This window comes from Rhinoderma darwinii, chromosome 3 (genome assembly GCF_050947455.1).
Source record: "Rhinoderma darwinii isolate aRhiDar2 chromosome 3, aRhiDar2.hap1, whole genome shotgun sequence".
NCBI lineage: Eukaryota > Metazoa > Chordata > Amphibia > Anura > Rhinodermatidae > Rhinoderma > Rhinoderma darwinii.
In genome coordinates this window covers 399220005-399245932 of record NC_134689.1, presented here as the reverse complement: position 1 = coordinate 399245932, position 25928 = coordinate 399220005, and the positions used below count along the sequence as shown (strand labels likewise).

Below are 25928 nucleotides of genomic sequence, written 5' to 3'. Positions count from 1 at the left end.
CAGCCATCACACTTGTCTAATGGAATGGGCTCAGGCCGTGTACCATCCCCCGAACTCTGTCGTATATATACGGCGTATGTCAGGAAGAGGTTAAAGTCGTTAAAGTGAATGTCTACCCTTAAACACCATTGTAAAATTTTCTATATAAAATGTTCCAATATTTCATTTGTTTTTCTGTAACATTGCTTCTGTCCCCCGCATAGAAATCCGTATATTTACATGATAAACTTCTGCCACCACTAGATGAAGCTTAGGAGCTTTCTGAATACTTTTCATACATTGCAATCAACAGTAATACAGTATTCAGTAAGCTCCCCCTAGTGGTGGCAGAATTTTATCATTTTCCTCTATGTCCATGCAGAGGATTTGGAGCTCTGTATCAGGAAAACAAAGCTCTAACTTCATTAAGCACAGAAAGTTGGACCTAAAAATTACAGGGTATTAAAAGGTGGACATTCACTTTATAACAACAGTGCCACTGATAGCAGCAAAACCACTGGCATTTTTAAATGCCGTAGCGGTATCTCCGTCACATCATTACCTGATCGTTGGGGCAGGAGGAAGAACAGGTGATCAATGTTAACATGTTGCTTCTTCCTATTATACTTATTGCAATACATTAATCAGAGATGCCTGGAAGATGAGAATGGTTGGTGATCACTAGGCATGAGTCAGGCCCTGACTATAACAATGCCGCATCTGCCCATTCTTGAATCCCATTATATTGACTATATATATATATATATATACAGAGTCCAAGGCACATAAGCATTTCCGACAATTTTCAAAGCTGACTACAGATCGATAACCGCTTTGCCTCAGCTCATGGTTGATAATAATGCAGAATAGCAAGAACCACTAAACTCTCACACATTAAAAGTTCAATCATGGATGAATAGTGGTTTGGAGAGGGGACAAATAAGTGGTGAAATGGAAGCCAAAGCTCTTACCATTGTTGAGAAGGGAGGTCAGCGCTGTCTCGTCCTCCGTCCCACTGCACAGTGCCATCCACATGACCAGAAACAGGTACCTGCAGTAAAGGGCCCGGGGTTTCCTGGACATATTCATGGTGTACGGTATACCCGTCCAGCTGGGCATGTTGTCCGCTATATAGTGCACATGAATTTCCCCTACAGCAATACTTCACTTGCTCCTGAATGAATTTGTATAGGTGTAGCTGCTGTTGGATATAGTCCGGTGGCTCTAGCCGTGGATCTCAGTATATGTGTGTCTTGTATCGTCCTCTCTCTCTCTCTGTATCTATCAGCTCCCAGTGACCGGCTCTGTCTCTGTCTCTCCTGTATCTGACACCTATTGTGAATGCTGAGGCGAGATGTTGCCGTTGCTTCTCTGCAGAGTGAGATAAGGCTGAGTGTGGACTGTGTTCAAGGGATTAATACGGGGATAGTACAGTTAAATGACAGACTGTATTTCCGTGGTTTGCAATTAAAGATCACTTAAAGGGGATCTGTACTCTAATAGGGCAACTTTTGACTATACACACTGTGCCAATTCTACCCCCCCCCACCCCCCCCCCCCGCTGTGATCAGGGGGATGCAATGGATATGGAGGAGAGTGCGTCATGTCCAAAAAGTGCCCACCTATGTGTCTATTCTATAACATAAGACCACATACGTAGGATAGTTCTCCTGGACTAGTTGTACTACAGCTCCACCACTGCCACATTCAAAGGTCTGCTGCACCATAAACAGAATACAGGCAGCCATAAAAGAAAGCTTGTAGTCTGCTGACCACCCTGCAGGGAAAGAATAGTAAAAGACCGGAGAAATCCAACGTATCCAATTTAACGGTGTTCTGCCCTTTAGTTAGATGAGTCCCCTGACAATAAATTGCTCCCACAATGTCCAAATGCTGGAACCCCCAGTTATTGGCTGTAATCTGTGGGGGAATCTGCCAGAAGGCGCTCAATCCCCCTGAAGCGCCACCAAACGGAAAATTAAGCATTAAGCAGATCCCATTAATATCAATGACAATTATATGTCAGAGGGGTTCATCAGGATTAGTTTGAAAGGATCTGGCACAGCTGTCGTGGCTCCATTATGAACATAAGCCATGACGCTAAAGTAAACATAGCCCTATACTTTGGTTTCGATTTAGGAGTGACCCCTGGGCCAGAACTAGTAACATAACCATACCTGACATAACTTTAAAGGGTTGTCCCATGAACATTCTAACCCCCGGTGATCAGCTACGGTGGCTGATTTAGAAGTCGCTTCTTCATGTAATATATGGATGGCCCATCCATCCACTGCCAGAGGTGTCCTGAGTGAGGGACCCCCTTTATGATGCCGATATACCCTAAAAGGTTTCGATTACCTTTCTCATGTCCCCTCAAAACAAGCTTAATGATGAGGGTCTCGCTGAGAAGACCCCACGAAATGCATTGCTGCAGAGAAAATGAAGCAATACATGGAATCCATAGAAAATCAATGTACCAGCATGAGTTGCTCCCTGCAGTAACTTTCTGCTTTGGGGCTTATTTTGAAAAATTACTACCAAGAAAATGTGGAGGTGTTGCCCATAGCAACCAGACAGACGCCAGCTGTCATATTTTAGATTGGAAACAGAATTTTAGTGACCTGACTGGTTGCTATGGGGAACAGCTCTGCTCTTATGGCAATCCATACAAAGGAAAGTTGATGTGAATAAAAGGAGAAGCGCACACCACAAGATAGGGTGGAGAGAGCACGGCCAAACTGGTGCCCGCTGTCCTCTTATCTGTTACAACAGACACAGCCCCTCCTAAGCTTCCTAAATAATACTCAGACCCTGGGCAACATTTCCCACCACTACGTCGGCTCTTAAAGAGGACCTGTCACCTCTCCTGACAGGTCTGATTTAGTAAATACTTGTATTCCACATAAAACAACAATTCTGAGGTATCTTTTTAAGAACTCTATGTTGTGCCGTTCCTCTGTTATTTCTCCTAGAAATGTATGAATAAATTGACAACTAGGTGTTACCAGTTGGGGGTGTGTCCCTATACGACTAACACTGTCCAATCAGCGCTGACAGAATGAGACTGTGTATTGACACACTGTTTTGGCAAGGGGAATGGTAACACCCAGTTGTCAATTTATTCATAAACTACAAGGAGGAATAACAGAGGAATGGCACAATGCAGAGCTCTAAGAAAATATATTCCACAATTTGGAATACATGGGAATTACAAATATTCACTAAAACAAACATGTTAGGAGAGTTGATAGGTCCTCTTTAACCCCTTCGCTGCTGCCTGCACCACATGTACATTTTGCCATACCCACACATATTACAACAAAGGTGTCTTTTTCAGAGAAAGCTGATACTATTCTAGAGAAATTCAATACAGGATGTAGATGGAAGTGTTACGGAATACAGAAAACCAGGCACACCTCTATCTCGTAAAGATATCATATTGCCAAACATAACAGGACGATTGTACTAATGAGAAATATTTTACGTCATGCAGATAAACCGCAGGACTAAAATTACCCATCTGGCTGCCTGATGCATCGGCTACATGGCAAGAAACAAACTCTTAAGTAATATCTGTGGTAAATGTCGTGTGACTGTTTTCACTATTAGGGTATGTTCACACTGCTTATTTTCGGCCAGTTTTCGTAAAATCGGTAGCAGAACGCCTCCAAACATCTGCCCCGACGGGGAGTTCTTTTACGCAGACGTTTTTAAAAACGGCCGTGAAAAAAAAGTGCATGTCACTTCTTGAGCCGTTTCTCATTGACTCTATAGGAAAACAGCTCCAAAAACGGCCGTAAAAAACTCCACGGAAAACGCGAGTTGCTAAAAAAAAACGGCTGAAAATCAGGAGCTGTTTTTCCCTTGAAAACAGCTCCGCATTTTCAGACGTTTTTTAATAAGCGTGTGCACATACCCTAAAACATTAGAGTGTAATTGTGTGACTATCAGGGTTGCCAACCTCCACTTCAGTAATTTCTGGACAACTGAGCTAAAAATAACGGACAGACCAAACATTTTTCAGACACATTACAAAATCAAGAGCTAGTGATAAACTTGATGTACCCCCATCATCCCTGTATATAACCCCATCATCCCTCTATATCAACCCCATAATACCACTATATCACCCCATCATCCCTGTATATAACCAGCCATCATCCCTGTATATAACCGCCATCATCCCTGTATATAACCCCCATCAACCCTGTATATACCAATCATCATCCCTGTATATAACCAGCCATCATCCCTGTATATAACCGCCATCATCCCTGTGTATAACCCCCATCATCCCTGTATATAACCGCCATCATTCCTGTATATACCTCCAAATGAACAGAAAAGCAAAAAGCACGGCGCCACATAGTGCAGGTCAATGAGGTTTAAATGGAATATTGGACGTGGTCTATTATGCTCACCACGATAGTGCTTGGAAAAGGCAATGAAAAAGTCCACAGGTGCTGCTGCCAGGATCCAAACCGGTAAACCAAGTGGTCACCGCTAGTTAGAACGTAAGGAGGTAGTGGAAAAAGGGAGGATCCTGTGAGGCGCTGCTGTGTGGCTGTTGAAGGAACTCAGCGATGGTAGACAAAATGATATAAATAAATAAATGTTTATTGAAAAACATGAATAATGGCTACGCGTTTCAACGCTGTACTAGAGTCTTCCTCAGTCTTCCTCATCACTGTATATACCAGCCATCATTACTGTATATATCCAGCCATTACCCTGTATATAACAAGCCATCATCCCTGTATATAACCAGCCATCATCCCTGTATATATCCAGCCATCATCCCTGTATATAACCAGCCATCATCCCCGTATATAACTGCCATCATCCCTGTATATAACCAACCATCATCCCTGTATATAACCACCATCATCCCTGTATATAACCACCATCATCCCTGTATATAACTGCCATTAATCCCGTTGTATAACCGCCATCATACCTGTATATAACCCCAATCAACCCTGTATTTAACCAGCCATCATCCCTGTATATAACCCCCTTCATCCCTGTACATACCAGTCATTATCCCTGTATATAACCGCCATAATCCCTGTGTGTAACCCCCATCATCCCTGTATATAACCCCTATCATCCCTGTATATACCAGCCATCATCCCTGTATATAACCAGCCATCATCCCTGTATATAACCAGCCATCATCCCTGTATATGTCCAGCCATAATCCCTGTATATAACCAGCCATCATCCCCGTATATAACTGCCATCATCCCTGTATATAACCCCCATCATCCCTGCATATACCAGCCATTAGCCATGTATATAACCTCGATCATTCCTGTATATACCAGCCATCATCCCTGTATATAACCTGCCATCATCCCCATATATAACTGCCATCATCCCTGTATATAACCACCAACATCCCTGTATATAACCTCAATCATCCCTGTATATAACCAGCCATCCTCCCTGTATATAACCGTAATCATCCCTGTATATAACCCCCATCATCCCTGTGTAAAACCGCCATCATCCCTGTATATAACCCCATCATCCCTGTGTATAACCGCCATCATCCCTGTATATAACCCCAATCATCCCTGTATATAACCAGCCATCCTCCCTGTATATAACCGTAATCATCCCTGTATATAACCCCCATCATCCCTGTGTAAAACCGCCATCATCCCTGTATATAACTCCATCATCCATGTATATAACCGCCATCATCCCTGTATATAACCCCCACCATCCCTGTATATACCAGCCATCATCCCTGTATATAACCGCCATCATCCCTGTATATAACACCAATCATCCCTGTATATAACCAGCCATCATCCCTGTATATAACCAGCCATCATCCCTGTATATAACCAGCCATCATCCCCGTATATAACTGGCATCATCCCTGTATATAACCGCCATCATCCCTGTATATAACCCCAATCATCCCTGTATATAACCAGCCATCCTCCCTGTATATAACCGTAATCATCCCTGTATATAACCCCCATCATCCCTGTGTAAAACCGCCATCATCCCTGTATATAACTCCATCATCCATGTATATAACTGCCATCATCCCTGTATATAACCCCCACCATACCTGTATATACAAGCCATCATCCCTGTATATAACCAACCATCATCCCTGTATATAACCACCATCATCCCTGTATATAACCACCATCATCCCTGTATATAACTGCCATAATCCCGTTGTATAACCGCCATCATACCTGTATATAACCCCAATCAACCCTGTATTTAACCAGCCATCATCCCTGTATATAACCCCCTTCATCCCTGTACATACCAGTCATTATTCCTGTATATAACCGCCATAATCCCTGTGTGTAACCCCCATCATCCCTGTATATAACCCCTATCATCCCTGTATATACCAGCCATCATCCCTGTATATAACCAGCCATCATCCCTGTATATAACCAGCCATCATCCCTGTATATGTCCAGCCATCATCCCTGTATATAACCAGCCATCATCCCCGTATATAACTGCCATCATCCCTGCATATACCAGCCATTAGCCATGTATATAACCTCGATCATTCCTGTATATACCAGCCATCATCCCTGTATATAACCTGCCATCATCCCCATATATAACTGCCATCATCCCTGTATATAACCGCCAACATCCCTGTATATAACCTCAATCATCCCTGTATATAACCAGCCATCCTCCCTGTATATAACCGTAATCATCCCTGTATATAACCCCCATCATCCCTGTGTAAAACCGCCATCATCCCTGTATATAACCCCATCATCCCTGTATATAACCGCCATCATCCCTGTATATAACCCCAATCATCCCTGTATATAACCAGTCATCCTCCCTGTATATAACCGTAATCATCCCTGTATATAACCCCCATCATCCCTGTGTAAAACCGCCATCATCCCTGTATATAACTCCATCATCCATGTATATAACCACCATCATCCCTGTATATAACCTCAATCATCCCTGTATATAACCAGTCATCCTCCCTGTATATAACCGTAATCATCCCTGTATATAACCCCCATCATCCCTGTGTAAAACCGCCATCATCCCTGTATATAACTCCATCATCCATGTATATAACCACCATCATCCCTGTATATAACCTCAATCATCCCTGTATATAACCAGTCATCCTCCCTGTATATAACCGTAATCATCCCTGTGTAAAACCGCCATCATCCCTGTATATAACTCCATCATCCATGTATATAACCGCCATCATCCCTGTATATAACCCCCACCATCCCTGTATATACCAGCCATCATCCCTGTATATAACCGCCATCATCCCTGTATATAACACCAATCATCCCTGTATATAACCAGCCATCATCCCTGTATATAACCAGCCATCATCCCTGTATATAACCAGCCATCATCCCCGTATATAACTGCTATCATCCCCGTATATAACTGCCATCATCCCTGTATATAACCGCCATCATCCCTGTATATAACCCCAATCATCCCTGTATATAACCAGCCATCCTCCCTGTATATAACCGTAATCATCCCTGTATATAACCCCCATCATCCCTGTGTAAAACCGCCATCATCCCTGTATATAACTCCATCATCCATGTATATAACCGCCATCATCCCTGTATATAACCCCCACCATACCTGTATATACAAGCCATCATCCCTGTATATAACCGCCATCATCCCTGTATATAACCCCAATAATCCCTGTATATAACCAGCCATCCTCCCTGTATATAACCATTATCATCCCTGTATATAACCCCCATCATCCCTGTGTAAAACTGCCGTCATCCCTGTATATAACTATATCATCCATATATATAACCCACATCATCACTGTATATACCAGCCATCATCCCTGTATATATCCAGCCATTACCCTGTATATAATCAACCATCATCCCTGTATATAACCAGCCATCCTCTCTGTATATAACCGCCATAATTCCTGTATATAACTCCATCATCCATCTATATAACCGCCATCATCCCTGTATATAACCCCCACCATCTCTGTATATACCAGCCATCATCCCTGTATATAACCGCCATCATCCCTGTATATAACCCCAATCATCCCTGTATATAACCAGCCATCCTCCCTGTATATAACCGTTAGTATCCCTGTATATAATCCCCATCATCCCTGTGTAAAACCGCCGTCATCCCTGTATATAACTACATCATCCATATATATAACCCACATCATCACTGGATATAACAGCCATCATCCCTGTATATAACCAGTCATTACCCGGCATATAACCAGCCATCATCCCTGTATATAACCAGCCATCATCCCTGTATATATCCAGCCATCGTCCCTGTATATAAGCAGCCATCATCCCCGTATATAACTGCCATCATCCCTGTATATAACCACCATCATCCCTGTATATAACCCCAATCATCCCTGTATATAACCAACCATCCTCCCTGTATATAACCGTAATCATCCCTGTATATAACTCCATCATCCATGTATATAACCCCCATCATCCCTGTATATACCAGCCATCATCCCTGTATATAACTGCCATCATCCCTGTATATAACCAGCCATCATCCCTGTATATATCCAGCCATCATCCCTGTATATAACCAGCCATCATCCACGTATATAACTGCCATCATCCCTGTATATAACCAACCATCATCCCTGTATATAACCACCATCATCCCTGTATATAACCACCATCATCCCTGTATATAACCCCAATCATCCCTGTATATAACCAGCCATCCTCCCTGTATATAACCGTTATCATCCCTGTATATAACCCCCATCATCCCTGTGTAAAACCGCCGTCATCCTTGTATATAACTACATCATCCATATATATAACCCACATCATCACTGTATATACCAGCCATCATCCCTGTATATAACCAGCCATTACCCGGTATATAACCAGCCATCATCCCTGTATATAACCAGCCATCATCCCTGTATATATCCAGCCATCGGTCCTGTATATAACCAGCCATCATCCCTGTATATATCCAGCCATCATCCCTGTATATATCCAGCCATCATCCCTGTATATAACCCCCACCATCTCTGTATATACCAGCCATCATCCCTGTATATAACCGCCATCATCCCTGTATATAACCCCAACCATCCCTGTATATAACCAGCCATCCTCCCTGTATATAACCGTTATCATCCCTGTATATAACCCCCATCATCCCTGTGTAAAACCGCCGTCATCCCTGTATATAACTACATCATCCATATATATAACCCACATCATCACTGGATATAACAGCCATCATCCCTGTATATAACCAGCCATTACCCGGTATATAACCAGCCATCATCCCTGTATATAACCAGCCATCATCCCTGTATATATCCAGCCATCGTCCCTTTATATAACCAGCCATCATCCCCGTATATAACTGCCATCATCCCTGTATATAACCGCCATCATCCCTGTATATAACCCCAATCATCCCTGTATATAACCAACCATCCTCCCTGTATATAACCGTAATCATCCCTGTATATAACCCTCATCATCCCTGTGTAAAACCGCTATCATCCCTGTATATAACTCCATCATCCATGTATATAACCCCCATCATCCCTGTATATACCAGCCATCATCCCTGTATATAACTGCCATCATCCCTGTATATAACCAGCCATCATCCCTGTATATAACCAGCCATCATCCCTGTATATATCCAGCCATCATCCCTGTATATAACCAGCCATCATCCCCGTATATAACTGCCATCATCCCTGTATATAACCAACCATCATCCCTGTATATAACCACCATCATCCCTGTATATAACCACCAGCATCCCTGTATTTAACCCCAATCATCCCTGTATATAACCAGCCATCCTCCCTGTATATAACCGTTATCATCCCTGTATATAACTCCCATCATCCCTGTGTAAAACCGCCGTTATCCTTGTATATAACTACATCATCCATATATATATATAACCCACATCATCACTGTATATACCAGCCATCATCACTGTATTTACCAGCCATCATCCCTGTATATAACCAGCCATTACCCGGTATATAACCAGCCATCATCCCTGTATATAACCAGCCATCATCCCTGTATATATCCAGCCATCGTCCCTGTATATAACCAGCCATCATCCCCGTATATAACTGCCATCATCCCTGTATATAACCGCCATCATCCCTGTATATAACCCCAATCATCCCTGTATATAACCAGCCATCCTCTCTGTATATAACCGTAATCATCCCTGTATATAACCCCCATCTTCCCACCGCTATCATCCCTGTATATAACTCCATCATCCATGTATATAACCCCCATCATCCCTGTATATACCAGCCATAATCCCTGTATATAACCAACCATCATCCCTGTATATAACCCAAATCATCCCTGTATATAACCACCATCATCCCTGTATATAACTGCCATCATCCCGTTGTATAACCACCATCATACCAGTATATAACCCCAATCATCCCTGTATATAACCAGCCATCATCCCTGTATATAACCGCCATCATCCCTGTATATAACCCCCATCATCCCTGAACATACCAGTCATCATCCCTGTATATAACCGCCATAATCCCTGTATATAACCAGCCATCATCCCTGTATATAACCCAAATCATCCCTGTATATAACCACCATCATCCCTGTATATAACCAGCCATCATCCCCGTATATAACTGCCATCATCCCTGTATATAACCCCCATCATCCCTGCATATACCAGCCATCAGCCATGTATATAACCTCGATCATCCCTGTATATACCAGGCATTATCCCTGTATATACCAGCCATCATCCCTGTATATAACCTCGATCATCCCTGTATATACCAGCCATTATCCCTGTATATACCAGCCATCATCCCTGTATATAACACCATTATCCCTGTATATAATGCCATTATCACTGTATATAACCCCAATCACCCCTGTATATAACCGTCATCATCCCTGTATATAACCCCCCATCATCCCTGTGTAAAACCGCTATCATACCTGTATATAACTCCATCATCCATGTATATAACCCCCATCATCCCTGAATATACCAGCCATCATCCCTGTATATAACCAGCCATTATCCCTGTATATAACAAGCCATCATCCCTGTATATAACCAGCCATCATCCCTGTATATAACTGCCATCATCCCTGTATATAACCAGCCATCCTTCATGTATATAACCATCATCATCACTGTATATAACCCCCATCATCCCTGTGTAAAACCGTTATCATCACCATATATAACTCCATCATCCAAGTATATAACCCCATCATCACTGTATATACCAGCCATCATCCCTTTATATAACCAGCCATCATCCCTGTATATAACCAGCCATCAACCCTGTATATATCCAGCCATCATCCCTGTATATAACCAGCCATCATCCCCATATATAACCGCCATCATCCCTGTATATACCAGCCATCATCCCTGTATATAACCAGCCATCATCCCTGTATATAACCAGCCATCATCCCTGTATATAACCAGCCATCATCCCCATATATAACTGCCATCATCCCTGTATATAACCGCCATCATCCCTGTATATACCAGACATCATCCCTCCATACACACTATCCCTCCATGTTTCACTCACTTGCACCCCATTATCCATTTATTTCTATTGAGGCACTTCATTTATTACTGCCCCCTATATTTCACTTATAGTATTACACTTGCACACACACTATTCATTTATTATTTCTTACTACACATCCCATGCACCACACACCACTCCCCTCAAGACTAGTGGGAGTGGCTATTATTATTTAAAGCACCTGCTCGCCCTTTCATCAGCATTTCTGGCCTGGCTGTGTCCATTTGTAAGTATGGCCTTTGTCGGTGTTTTTGTATATGTCCCTGTGTTTTTATCGGTTCTGTTTGTGCATCAGGAACATTCTGTTCCAGTTTAGGAGTTAGGGACTCGCAAGTCTGGGGATCCTTGTCGTGGATTGCGAGCTTGCGTCCTTTTGGCCAAAATGATTACCAATACCCCAGGTATTTTTCATTATTATGTATATTCGCTTCTCTTGGACACAGCCGGGTCTTTGATGCTGGGAGAGCATGGTGTGTTGTTGTTTGGCATAGCAAGCAGGGTAGCCCGCTCTATGAATTATCAAGGCGTCACAAATAGGCTTCTACCTGGCTATACACGTTGTGCCTCATGACGTACACACTATCCCTCCATGTTTCACTCACTTGCACCCCATTATCCATTTATTTCTATTGAGGCACTTCATTTATTACTGCCCCCTATATTTCACTTATAGTATTACACTTGCACACACACTATTCATTTATTATTTCTTACTACACATCCCATGCACCACACACCACTCCCCTCAAGACTAGTGGGAGTGGCTATTATTATTTAAAGCACCTGCTCGCCCTTTCATCAGCATTTCTGGCCTGGCTGTGTCCATTTGTAAGTATGGCCTTTGTCGGTGTTTTTGTATATGTCCCTGTGTTTTTATCGGTTCTGTTCAGACATCATCCCTGTATATAACCTCCATCATCCCTGTATATACCATCTATTATCCCTGTATATACCAGCCATCATCCCTGTATATAACCGCCATCATCCCTGTATACAATCGTAATCATCCCTCTATATAACCTCATCATCCCTGTATATACCAGCCATCATCCCTGTATAGAACCAGCTATCATCCCTGTATATATCCAGCCATCATCCCTGTATATAACCTGCCCTCATCCCTGTGTTTAACTGCTATCATCCCTGTATATAACCCCATCATCCCTGTATATACCAGCCATCATCCCTGTTTAGAACCAGCCATCATCCCTGTATATATCAGCCATCATCCCTGTATATAACCAGCCCTTATCCCTGTATTTAACTGCCATCATCCCTGTATATAACCCCCATCATCCCTGTATATACCAGCCATCATCCCTGTATATACCAGCCATCATCCCTGTATATATCCAGCCATCATCCCTGTATATAACCTCCATCATCCCTGTATATAACAGCCATCATCCCTGTATATACCAGCCATCATCCTTGTATATAACGACAATCATACCTGTATATAACCCCCATCATCCCTGTATATAAGTCCAACATCCCTGTATATAACCCGCATCATCCCTGTATATATAACCGCCATGATCCCTGTATAGAACCCCCATCGTCCCTGTATATACCAGCCATTATACCTGTATATAACCTCCATCATCCCTGTATATAACCGCCATCATCCCTGTATATACCAGCCATCATCCCCGTATATAAACACCATCATCCCTGTATATACCAGCCATCATCCCTGTATACCTGTATATAACCCCCCATCATCCCTGTATATAACCAGCCATCATCCCTGTATATAACCAGCCATCATCCCTGTATATAACCAGCCATTATCCCTGTATATAACCTCCATATCCCTGTATATAACTGCCATCATCCCTGTATATAACCCCATCATCCCTGTATATACCAGCCATCATCGCCGTATATAAACACCATCATCCCAGTATATAAGTCCATCATCCCTGTATATAACTCCATCATCCTTGTATATAACCCCCATCATCCCTGTATATACCAGCCATCATCCATTTAAATAACCAGCTATCATCCCTGTATATACCAGCCATCATCCCTGTATATACCAGCCATCATCCCTGTATATAACCAGCCATGATCCCTGTATATAATCTCCATCATCCCTGTATATACCAGCCATCATCCCTGTATATAACCAGCCATGATCCCTATATATATAACTGCCATCATTCCTGTATGCAACCCCCATTATCACTGTATATAACCACCATCATCTCTGTATATAACCCCCATCATTCCTGTATATAGCCCCCATCATCCCTGTATATTACCCCATTAACCCTGTATACAGGGATGATGGGAGTTATATACAGGGATGATGGGGGTTATATACAGGAATGATGGGGTAATATACAAGGATGATGGCTGGCTAGTAAATACAGGAATGATAAGTGTTATATATAGGGATGATGGGAGTTATATACAGGGATGATGGGGTTGTATATTGGGACCCCATCATCCCTGTATATAACACCCATAATCCCCATATATTACACACTCAACCCTGTATATAACCGCAATAATCCGTGTATTTAACACCCACTTGTGATGTCACGTGAGGTCAGGACCAGGTGACTCACTGGTCCCGGCACCGAACCAATGACGGTCTGTCTCTGACTGAGGTCACCTAAGTCAGAGACAGTCACAGACCGTCATACACTCCTCCCCTGCTCCATGTTCACTTCAGCTACGGACTGGCGTTGGTCCGCTTCCCTTATTGTTTGCACTGCTTCTGTGAATGTAATTTTTTGGCGCATACGCAGTACAAATTTTCAGAGGGAACGGAAGAAGTACCAGACAGTGTTTTTTCTGCCGAACGCTACGGACAGCAGAAAAAAATGGGTTTTTGCGGACTGTGCATACATTTATAGACGGTTGTCAACCCTGGAAACTTTATTGCATTATACTACCGCTGCCGTCCCACTGACTGCACACAAATGTCCCGCTTCAGAGCACATGCAAATTCGTTTTTAAGGTGCCGGGGGGTACATCAGTTAGGGCCGACCCACACCCACTTAAAGCCAAGACCACTAAAGAGAAGCACCACCAGCCTCAGGTAAGGAGAGACATGTGACTGTTAAGTGGGAATATAGCTGGCACCTTTAATGTGCTGCCGACATGATGGAAATGTATGGAGAGGAGCGATCGTAGTAACGAGCACTTGTCCCCATACAGTCCTCATCATATCTCCTTGTGAAAGGAACAAACGAGCGCCAATCAACAAGCTTTCTGGTTGATCGGCGCTCATTTTTACGGCCCAAATTGGCCATTGTAAAAAGACCCTTAATGTCTGTCTCAGTACCTAAGCTGTACAGCCTCCAAACCATGGAGTTGCAATTACATTTTTAGCCACGCGACTTGTGCGTGAGAAGCACATTGGAATCGTGCTTCACCTGTACAAGCCGCACAGCCAAAAACCGCATTGCAAAACTGCGAAAATCCATGGTAGAATTGTGTGCGGTTTTGACGTACAAATTTCTGCTATGTAGCACATTACCAGCACGCTGCCGCTACATGTTCGGGCTCCCTAATGTTAACAATCTCTCTAATTACCATCGATTACAAGAAGGCCTTGTATCGGCGAAATATGTGCATATGCCGAAAAATCATAATCCCCAAAACAGTTGTGGTCAGACATCAGGACTCTGAGAACAGAGAAAATTATTGAAGGGAAATTTTGTTTAGTTTTCCATTGTAAGTATTTATTAACTTCTTTTAGACTCCTTAAAGGGGTATTCCCCAATTCATAAATTATCACCTATCCACAGGATAGGGGCTTGGGACCCTCGTTCTCATGATCTTGGGAATTTATGATTTTGGGAATGCCCCTTTAGGGCAGTGTGTCTAAATCAGGTTTCATTTAGGGTTATTTTTAACCTGGTCAGGAATTCCCCAGAACAAAGCTGCAGCAAGACCTATCACTTTAAAATAGAGATGACAAACAGATTCAGCCTTCTCCAACAAGTCTTGCTGGGCAAGAATTATATGATGTTTTACCTGCCCCGAGCAGAAATGGCTGTAGGGGCTCCCTTAAAAGTGCAAGTATTTTTCAGGGGTTCCCCCTGTGGTAATAAGATTGTGAATTACTCTCCGTATGAATAATATTGCTAAACCGTCTGAACAAGTTTACTGCTTAGATACAGAGGTTGTAGCCGGCTGGTGAAAACACCAGATCTTCATGCTTTTATAGAGATACACAACGTCACTCAAATGGAATAGAAGGGCTGATAAATACTTTAAAGGGGTATTCCCAACTTAGACATTTATGGCATATTAATAGGATATTCCATAAATGTCTGATAGATGCAGGACCCAGATCTGTAAACCGCAGCTATATTTCGAGAACGGGGATTGCTTGGCTGTTTCCGTAACTCCCATAGAATAGATAAGAGAGAGATGCGCTCATGTGCAGCCCCCTTCTGGAATCTGCAGCCAGCTCACTAGGCGAAACTGTGGTCAGGTGACCCCTGTTCTTAATATAGGTGCGGGTCCCAGAGATGGGACCTGCATCTATCAGATATTTATGGCATATCCACAGGATATGCCATAAATATCTAAGTTGGGAATACACCTTTAATACTGCAGTTGTGGAGGGACCCTCATGCACACGGCCATATTAGGCACTGTTGTGCATGGAGCCATAATAGCGCTACCATTGTAGTGCATGAGGCCTTTACTGTACCTCCAATTAGAGGATTTTCGACGGATTTCGTACGAATCCAACAAAACTTGTGCCATACTTCATAGGATGCCAAATGTACGGAGGTATTCTCCCCGAAACCATTGCGAAAAGCCTCATATATAACGCACCCAACAGAGTCTGTAAGGCAGCACAAAGAGGCAGTTTATACATGACTAGGGATTAGAGAATTCGGTTCTGTCTTACCCATCTACTTACCTCTGTACCAATTCATACCAGCTCCCCTTCTTTTTCCTCCTTTTATCTCTCTGATCCCTTCAATAATGACACAGAGAATTAAAGGTGGAATGAATTGGCCACAGCAGCCATTTTACTGACAAGTCAATAATAAATACCAATAAATACAAAATAAATAACAAACGCTTAACTTTTCACGCAAACCCATACTCACATCAGTCACGTGAAGAACCATTCACCCTTACGGAAAATGGGGAGGTCCTTGGAGCTAAGAAAAAGGATCTGGCGCCATACTGCTCATGCCTCTATTTTACCCCCAGCTGTCCTACCACGGGCTCAGGGGCAGCGTGCCCAACCCCAGATGGTTAAAATTTACATATTTTGCTCCTCGGGACCACACCCAGCAGGAGCCCAAATAAGACAGATCCCCCATAATGTATAAATTTGGGCGGGACCATACCCACTATGAATCCCTCCCTTACCAATTTTAACCAACTCCAAGGACGGCCCAAACCCTCCATAACTAGCATACCTTGACCACCTCAAGTATGCAAGTTCCCCCACAACAACAATGCATGCTCGATGCCTTCCTGAATCCTCAACGGCCACAAATCAATACCCACCGCATTCAAGTGCACACCATCAGCCAACCAGAAATTACCCAGGCCATCCTCTAACTCATAATGCCGGACAAACACTCCCCCATTCCACATTACAAACGCTGACCCAGCCCGATTCACCTTCACAGGAGCCCTATTAATTCCTACAACAGACATGACAGCCATCCTCGACCTACGAGTAACAATCTCTGACCACAATCACACGAGGAAAAAGTGACCAAAGACATAGAGAATCATATCGGATGTCCCTGATAGGCTTGCGGAAAGGCCTGACCCCTAGATCTTTCCCCCAACGTGCAATTCAAGGACAACTGGTAACTTGTCTAACATCACATATCGGTGAAAATCTGGAAGCACCCTCACTCACGCCATGCCTCGGAATCCAAGCCAGTGCAATACAGCCGCTGATCTCGGAAAACCGAGTTGCCGTCCATCTGGGCGAACATCCGCTCGCACTGCCCCCCAATGGACATAGGAGTGTCCAAATATCCAAATAGGGCATGGGGAAGGATCTAAAAAAAAACCAAACTGAAATATCAGCACAAAACATTTTTTCCCGGTGAAAAACGAATAAATAACTCTAAAACCGTAGCAATGCTGATACAGCAGGAGATGGGGGCGAACATAAGAACAGAAATGCTGCGATTCCTACCTCCCAATGCGGCGCGCCGCCTCCGGCCCCAGCCCCCTCCCGGCTGTCTCTGTGGCGGCTCCTATCCTGAAAGAATGAAGAGCAAAAGCCTTACTGTCCAGACCAATATAATCCAAACATTTCAAAACACCCACCTACATGTCATAGTAATGGACAACCCCGAGTTTGTACCCCTACGGTAAGCCCTAAGGGAGCGAATAGGACACATCAGCGCGCCATGAAACGCCCTCCAACACCACCCGTCTACCCCTCCCCTAACTGATCCGCCTTGGAACGCCGTATCCAGATCTCCACCCTCTCATCCAGCAACACTACATCCTCAACCAGAAGACTACCTGGCCTTGATCCGCTGGGGGACACTAACTCCCCTACCTGAAGCGCACCGAAAAAGCCAGTCAAAAAAGTACAAACAACACCTACGGCCAAACCCAACCATTTCAACAAAGCAAACAACACAGGGCGACGTCTATCAAGCACTACCCGCCCCCTCCTATAGCCCCTCAGGTCCTGGCCAACCACTAAATGATTAACCTTCGCAACTGACCAACCCATGGCCGACACATGTCCCATGAATGCCAACAATGCAACCATCCTATCACTGTCCGTATCGACCCTGTCCAAAACATTCAACCAATCCTCCCATTCACGCCACGCCGCCTTGTAAGCAATCCACGTCCCTGGAGCCAAAGAAGAACGGATCATCTGATTCATCCTTCGCCGGCCAGATCCCACAAGCGAGGAGGACAGACGAGATCTGTCGCCTCTGCTTCCGGGGCCAACAGCCCGAACCGATCCCACTGCAAGCAAGAAAAGGAATCAGCAATTATGTTATTGACCCCCGGGACGTGAACAGCAGTACCAAAGCATTAAGCGACAGGCATAGCAGGACGCAACAAACAGACAACGGGAGGAGATGACGCCGATACATCATTAATTGCCATCACCACTCCCATGTTGTCACAATGGAAACGCACCTTCTTATTCCTAAAATGTTCCCCCCATATTGTCACTGCTAATATGATAGGAAACAATTCTAGCAACGCAAGGTTACGCACCAAGCCTTCCTCCACCCAAGCCTGAGGCCACTGACCCGCACACAACTAGTCCCCCGCAATAGGCTCCAAAACCCACACTCCCAGACACGTCCGTGAATAAATTCCAGTTTAAATTTTCCACGTCCGGAGACATGATAAGCGACCAATCATTGCATTGATGTAGGAAAGCGGACCACACCACCAAATCATCACAATGTTCACGTGACAAGCGAGTAAAAAGATGAGGAGCCCTTACTCCTGCCGTAGCCCTCGCTAAGCGCCGACCAAAGACCCTTCCCATGGACATGATCCGACAAGCAAAATTAAGTTTTCCCAAGCGAGATTGTAGATCATGCAATGTAACCTTCCGCAAATGGCACATCTTGCCCACAAATACTTTCAAATCTTCCAGTTTCTCCTGGGAAAGCCGACATCCCATTCGTTCAGAATCAATGGTGATTCCCAGGAATACCAAAACTGGGGGCCCTCGGTTTTTTCAGGGGCCTATAGACCCATTCTACCGTTGACAAAAGGTTTGCGCAGACAGTGGACCCCGCCGCACCAACGAAAAGGAAGTCGTCCAAGTAATGAATGCGCAATGTAACACCAGCCCCCCCACGCATCACCCATTCCAGGAATTAACTGATGGCTTAAAAATAGGCGAATGACATTGAGCAGCCCATTGGAAGGCATCTATCCATAAAATATGCCCCCGTTCCAATAACAACCCAACAGACGAATACTCTATTTGTACCGGAAGTAAACGAAACGCTGATTCCACATCCGTTTTCGCGATAAGCGCACCCTTCCCATAACATCGTACCCAATCGACCGCCATGTCAAAAGAAGTATACACCACAACAGAACAGAGTGTTGGATCAATTCCATCATTCACCGATGCCCCCCTCGGATGCGATAGGTGATGGACTAGCCAAAATTTATTCGGCTCTTTTTTGGGAACTATCCCAGGGAAACTACCAAGTCGCAAAAGGGGGGGGGGGACGACAAATGGGCACATAATCCTACCAAGAAACACATCCTTCACTAGTTTATCAGTCACCACCGACAGGTATTCACAGGCGGAATTTAAGTTACGCAGCGAAAAAGGAACAGCATGTGGAGGGGCCGGAATACGGAAAGCGTCACGAAAGCATGACTCCAATAACAACAACTTCGCCTTATCAGGGAACTTATTTAGATAAGGAAGCATCTCCTCCAGCTTCACCGGAATCAACCCCTTGGCCACCTGAGCTGCCCCTTTTTCCCTTAGCCTTTTTAAAACAATGAGACGAGCCGTGTGATGCACCTCCACAGACGAAATAGGAGTGCTTAAACTTACACCCTGCCCCAAACTTACGCTGCCCTTCATTGAACTACCAACACAGGCCTGATTTCCCACCCGCAGTTCCCCCTTGCTGTCCCCCGCCCATACTGGCCAATACCCCTGGCACCCTGGAAAGGACTCCTGGCAAAAACAGACCCTATTCCATAAGCCAATTGTAATGATGGGGGTAAGGAAACGGACAAGTGAGCCCTAATCTATCCGCCACTCTGTCCCTGCCTACTCACAACGACCCGTCCTAGGCGACGGGGTACAACTGGGCGGCCGGCGGTCCCTACGCTCAGTAAGTGCACGAGACAAACAGACAAGGGTACACAAAGCTAAGGGAAATGGGGCAGTTGCCCACGGCAACACCGTGAGCAACAAGAGTGGTGAACGAGCCGAGTCAAACCAGGAGTGAACGAGGTACCAAACGCAGAGCAGGAGAGTAGTCAGTAAGCCAGGGTCAGTATGGAGCAGGATCAAATAGTCAGAAACTGTAGCTGGGCCAGGAAACCACACGAGAAGAATCACAAGCAAAGGAGGAACAGGAAAGGCAGGTATAAATAGACAGAGGGCGGGAGCTAGCTCCGTCTGGCCAGGCTGCGATAGGCTCTCCCACTCCTAAGCCTGCCATCCTGAGTGGTGGAAGATGGAGTCAGTCTCAGAGACATAGACTCAGGTGCAGACTGATTACCTATGGGCGTATACACAGAAGTTGTGCCTGGCAGATCGTTTACACCAATATCCTTTTAATCCCACCGTATACTCGGGCAGACTGCCTTATGCTGTCTGAATTGCTCATTGTACCTGAGCCAAGTCATACCTCAGTAGACCCTGTAAGCCTCCCCTATCGTGTCTCTGGCACTTTTTCCCCAATAACACTCGCCAAAATGGTGAAAGCTTGCAACCAGTTGGGAAAGTTTGAGGTATCAACTTGTACCGCCTCTTCTCCTCCTCTTCCTTTTTACTCTCCACCCGTTTTGGCTTATCCAAGTTAAATTTCTCTGAGGGAAGAAGAGAAAAGATCAACGTATTCGTCCTTCGAGATCTTTTCTTTTACCTCAGGTTTCAGATGAGCCCTCAGGGGGCCCTCGAAGCATATATATATATATATATATATATATATATATATATATATATATACATACTTCCCCTTTTGCCCTATCATCCAAACGAACCCGATCGTCCTCCGAGTTTTTATCCATCTGGATGGACACAGCAACTCCGGTCTCACAAACTACCGACTCACTCCCCCGACGACCTATCCCCCCCGGACTGCAACAACGGCCCTGCAGCTCTCGCCCATGCAGCAACCGGCGTCGGCCCCCGTGCTAAGCTGGCGTGCTCGCACCATGACAGCAACTCCCGTATGCTGCCCAATAATTCATGAACACTGTTGCTATCCTTGCACTCAACACTACTAACCCCAGACCCCCTAACTGCCCCAGCCAGGGACTCCCCTCCCAATCCTGGGGTCCTAAATATGGTGAGAAATGAGTAAGGAAAGGATAAGGGCTCAACAGGATGCGCAGTTGTGATTCCACAACCCAGAAAACAGGATCATCCAGATGACCATCAAATGTGAACCAGACCTTGAGTCACGAATCCAGAAGTCGAACTAGAAGGGCAGCTACCGAGCTGGAACCGAAGCCGATGCCGGAGTCCGAAATGGCCATCGTCCTTCCACTGCTGAGCCAGTGCGGCGCCACCCCGCACGACCACCGATTGTGGCTGGCGAAATGTACTGGGACTACCATCACGAGAACAGGCAGCCTGCCCGACCGGAGAATCGCCAGGCCGGCTCCGCCGCAGACTCGGGTGACACTGAACTGGTGCCAGGGGGCCCCGCCTCAAAAGGACTTCCTCCTGCCAGAGCTGAATCCGGCCGGGATGTGATATTCCTGCTAGACCGGAGCCTGTGGCCTGAAAGAGAGGGCCCAGAGCCCCAGCCTACAGGGTCCCTGTAGGGGCTCCCTTCCCTGCGCCAGACTCTGGGAGTGGCATCAGGGCCCAATCTTGACGGCGGATGCACTGCCTGGGGATTGCGGTCCTGTGATGCCCCAGCTGTCTCTCCCTCCATCGCTTCTCCCAGAGCCCCTACCAAACCGGCGAGCTGGGCTCTGAGCCAATCCAAACCTCGCTTGCCGGCCATTGAACGAAGCTTCTCTATCAGCTGGTTGATATCAGTGTTGGTTTGAGACGCCGTTTGCAGGAGCAAGCAGTCATACAACTGCTCCGTGCACTAGCCTCTGATTCGGCCGATTAACCCCTTAGATGCAGCGCTCAAAAGAGAGCGATGCATCTATGGGGTTTACTAGCAGATCGGAACCCTGCAATACAATCGCAGGGTTCTGATGGCTGCTATGGCAGATCGGAGGCCTAACAATGGCCTCCTGTCTGCCAAGTACGGAAGCCTGTTAGGTCCCATCCGGAGGCGGGGCCTAAAAGGCTTCAGGCCGCAAAAAGAAGATGGCGCAGGCTCAGAACCTGAGCCTGCGACATCAGCCATGGGTGTTAGCTTTATGTTACTGCTGACACCCTGCCGAGCCCTGCCATTAACCCCTTAGATTCCGTAATCAAAAGCCAGCATCGTGGCATCTTAGTGGTTTGTAGCGATTAGCATCTCCAGAATGTGATTGTGGGGATGCTAATCATTGTAAGGGCAACCGGAGGTCTAACAATGGCCTCCTGGTCTGCCACGTAATGGAGGTGAGACCTAATAGGCATCCTGTCAGTAAGTAACTGACAACTCTAATGCATTGCACTATGTGGGTAGTGCAATGTATTAGGGTATGTTCACACGCCCTATTTACGGACGTAATTCAGGCGTTTTACGCCTCGAATTACGGCTGAAAAAAACAGCTCCAAACCGTCTGCAAACATTTTTTTTACGCTCCCTTGTCAAAAGACAGCGCGCAAAAAGACGCCCGCCTCAAAGAAGTGCATGTCACTTCTTGGGACGTAATTGGAGCAGTTTTTCATTGACTCCAATGAAAACTAGCTCCAATTACGTCCGTAAAAGACGCAGAGAAAAACGGGTGCACTTGTCAAAACGTCTAAAATTCAGGAGCTGTTGTCGCCTGAAAACAACTCTCTAATTTCAGACGTAATTGGCGTTTCCGTGTGAACATACCTTTAGAGTAAAGATCAGAGGTGCAGGCCTTCAAGTCCCCTAGTGGGACAAAAAGAAGTGAAAAAACTTTAATAAAACTGTTGTACAAATGTGTAAAAATAAAAGTTTTAAGTTAACAAAAACTGCCTTTTTTCTCTAAGGCCCTGTTCAAACGGAGTATTTTGACGAGATTTTTGGCGCGGAAAACGCGCCGAAAAACTTGTGTCAAACCGGTTGAAAATGCCTCCCATTGATTTCAATTGGAGACGGAGGCGGTTTTCTCCCGCGAGCGGTAAAACCGCCTCGCAGGAGAAAGAAGGGACATGCCCTATCTTCGCGCGGTTACACCTCTGACCTCCCATTGCGGCAAACGTCGTGCAGGAAGGTCAAAATCTGCCTCAAAATCTGAAACTGAATTTTGAGGCAGAATTTTCCTCCTGCAAAAAACTCCGTGTGAACACAGCCTTAGTCAAAAACACAGCCTTAGGGCTTATTCAGACGAACGTTGCGTTTTTGCGCGCGCAAAAAATGCGGCATTTTGCACGCGCAAAAACCACTTGACAGCTCCGTGTGTCATCCGTGTATGATGCGCGGCTGCGTGATTTTCGCGCAGCCGCCATCATAGAGATGAGGCTAGTCGACGTCAGTTACTGTCCAGGGTGCTGAAAGAGTTAACTGATCGGCAGTTAACTCTTTCAGCACCCTCGACAGTGAATGCCGATCACAATATCGAGAAACCTGTTAAAAAAAAAGAAAAAGTTCGTACTTACCGAGAACTTCCCTCCCGGCCGTTGCCTTGGTGACGCGTCCTTGGTGACGCGCCTCTCTTGACATCTGGCCCCACCTCCCTGGATGACGCCGCAGTCCATGTGACTGCTGCAGCCTGTGCTTGGCCTGTGATTGGCTGGAGCTGTCACTTGGACTGAATTGTCATCCCGGGAGGTCAGACTGGAGGAAGAAGCCGGGAGTTATCGGTAAGTCAGAACTTCTTTTTTTTTTTTACACGTTCATGTATATTGGGATCTGAAGTCACTGTCCAGGGTGCTGAAACAGTTTAACTCTTTCAGCACCCTGGACAGTGACTATCTCCTGACGTCGCGTACCGGAACATTTTTTTGCCGGGTTCGGCCAAAACGAGTTCGGCCGAACCCGGTGAAGTTCGGTTCGGTTGTCCGGGTTCGCTCATCTCAAAGACACTCCGTTTGGATGTTTGTAAACAGAAAAGCACGTGGTGCTTTTCTGTTTACATTTATCCTTTTGACAGCTGGTGCGCGAAACAGGCAGTTCGCACGGAAGTGCTTCCGTGCGACCTGCGTGGTTTTCACGCACCCATTGACTTCAATGGGTGCGTGATGCGCGAAATCCGCGGAGATATTGACCATGTCGCGCTTTTTGCGCAGCGGACAAACGCTGCGCAAAAAGCACGGACTGTCTGTACTGCCCCATAGACTTGTATTGGTCTGTGCGTGGCGCGTGAAAACCACGTGGCCCGCACGGACCCAATACACGTTCGTGTGAATCCACCCTTAGAAAAAAATGTAACAGTTAGAAATAGTACACATATTTGTTATCACCGTGTCCGTAATGACCCAAACTATAAAGTTATTTTTTCCGCACGGTAAACACTGCAAAACATTTTAATAAAATACAATGCTAGAATAACTATTTTTGGTCACCACCCCTCCCAAAATATGTTATAAAAAGTGATCAAAAAGTCGCATGTAACCCAAAATAGTACCAATAAAAACTACAACCCGTCCCGCAATAAAACAAACCCTTACATAGCTTTTTTGACTGAAAAATAAAAAAGTTATAGCTCTCAGAATATGGCGACACAAAAAATAAATAATAATTAAAAAAAAAAGTGATTTTATTGTGCAAACGCTGCAAAACATAAAAAACTACATACATATGGTATCGCATGAATTGAGAAAAAAAGAGTCCTAAAGCTATATGTAAAGTACAAAAAATGAATTTTATTACATATAATTTACATATCGAACAATTAATAAAAAACATGGCGAGGTTTCTAAAAAAGAAGTTGCATGTGGGTCACTCAAAAGTAATATATAACCATGGGGACATGAGCATAATAGGATATACATAGCACAGAAGCATCCAAGTATGCAGTATGATAGTAACTAGTAAATAATTGCAAAAGCAACTGCTATCTATTAGCTTTGAATCTCACATTGCTGTGACTATATCATTCCAAAAGAAGGGGGATCCAATAAAGGAAACCCCTTACTCAAATACGCATCCTGCAATTTAAACAGCATCAGTAATGCTCGGGAGGAAAAAACTTCAAATCTTGGTATTAAATGAATGTACCGTACAAAGGTCCCCGAGAGCAAAAGAGAGTACCATCTGGTCCAAGTATAACTGCGATATTTATGCAGGATGAGCAGAGTATGCGAGGCTATTCATCTGGAATCACCAGATAGAGCCAGGAAGAGTCCACTCACCCATAGTTGAAAAGGTAAAGATCGTGATCCACGTGATCCACGTGCAGAAAAGGTTATCAGAAAGAAATTGATTAAAACTGATTTTCTGCAAAAAATTCACCTCCACATTGCTTTAATTCCTGTGAAACGCCTAAAGGGTTAAGAAACTTTCTAAATGCTGTTTTGAATACTGAGGGGTGCAGTTTTTAAAATGGGGTGATTTATATGGGGTTTCTAATATATAAATCCCTTAAAGCACTTGAA

The 25928-nt window shown here is 44.8% G+C and overlaps 1 protein-coding gene across 3 annotated transcripts in view; it reads right to left on the bottom strand.

The window, feature by feature from the left end:
- The window catches only part of EPOR (erythropoietin receptor), a 67310-nt gene that overhangs the window by 34980 nt on the left and 6402 nt on the right, over positions 1–25928 (bottom strand). The window contains exons 2-4 of one of the 3 annotated variants that reach the window (XM_075859069.1): positions 17751–17816; positions 17466–17610; positions 16500–16556 (exon numbers count right to left, since the gene is read on the bottom strand). The exons of 1 other annotated variant lie outside the window; for it this stretch is intronic. In XM_075859069.1, the coding sequence (XP_075715184.1) occupies positions 16500–16556; positions 17466–17571 (163 nt within the window). In that variant the 5' untranslated portion in view covers positions 17572–17610; positions 17751–17816. Of the gene's footprint in view, positions 1–950; positions 1350–16499; positions 16557–17465; positions 17611–17750; positions 17817–25928 lie in introns of those variants that run through there. One more of the 3 variants, XM_075859070.1, reaches the window with a different exon arrangement.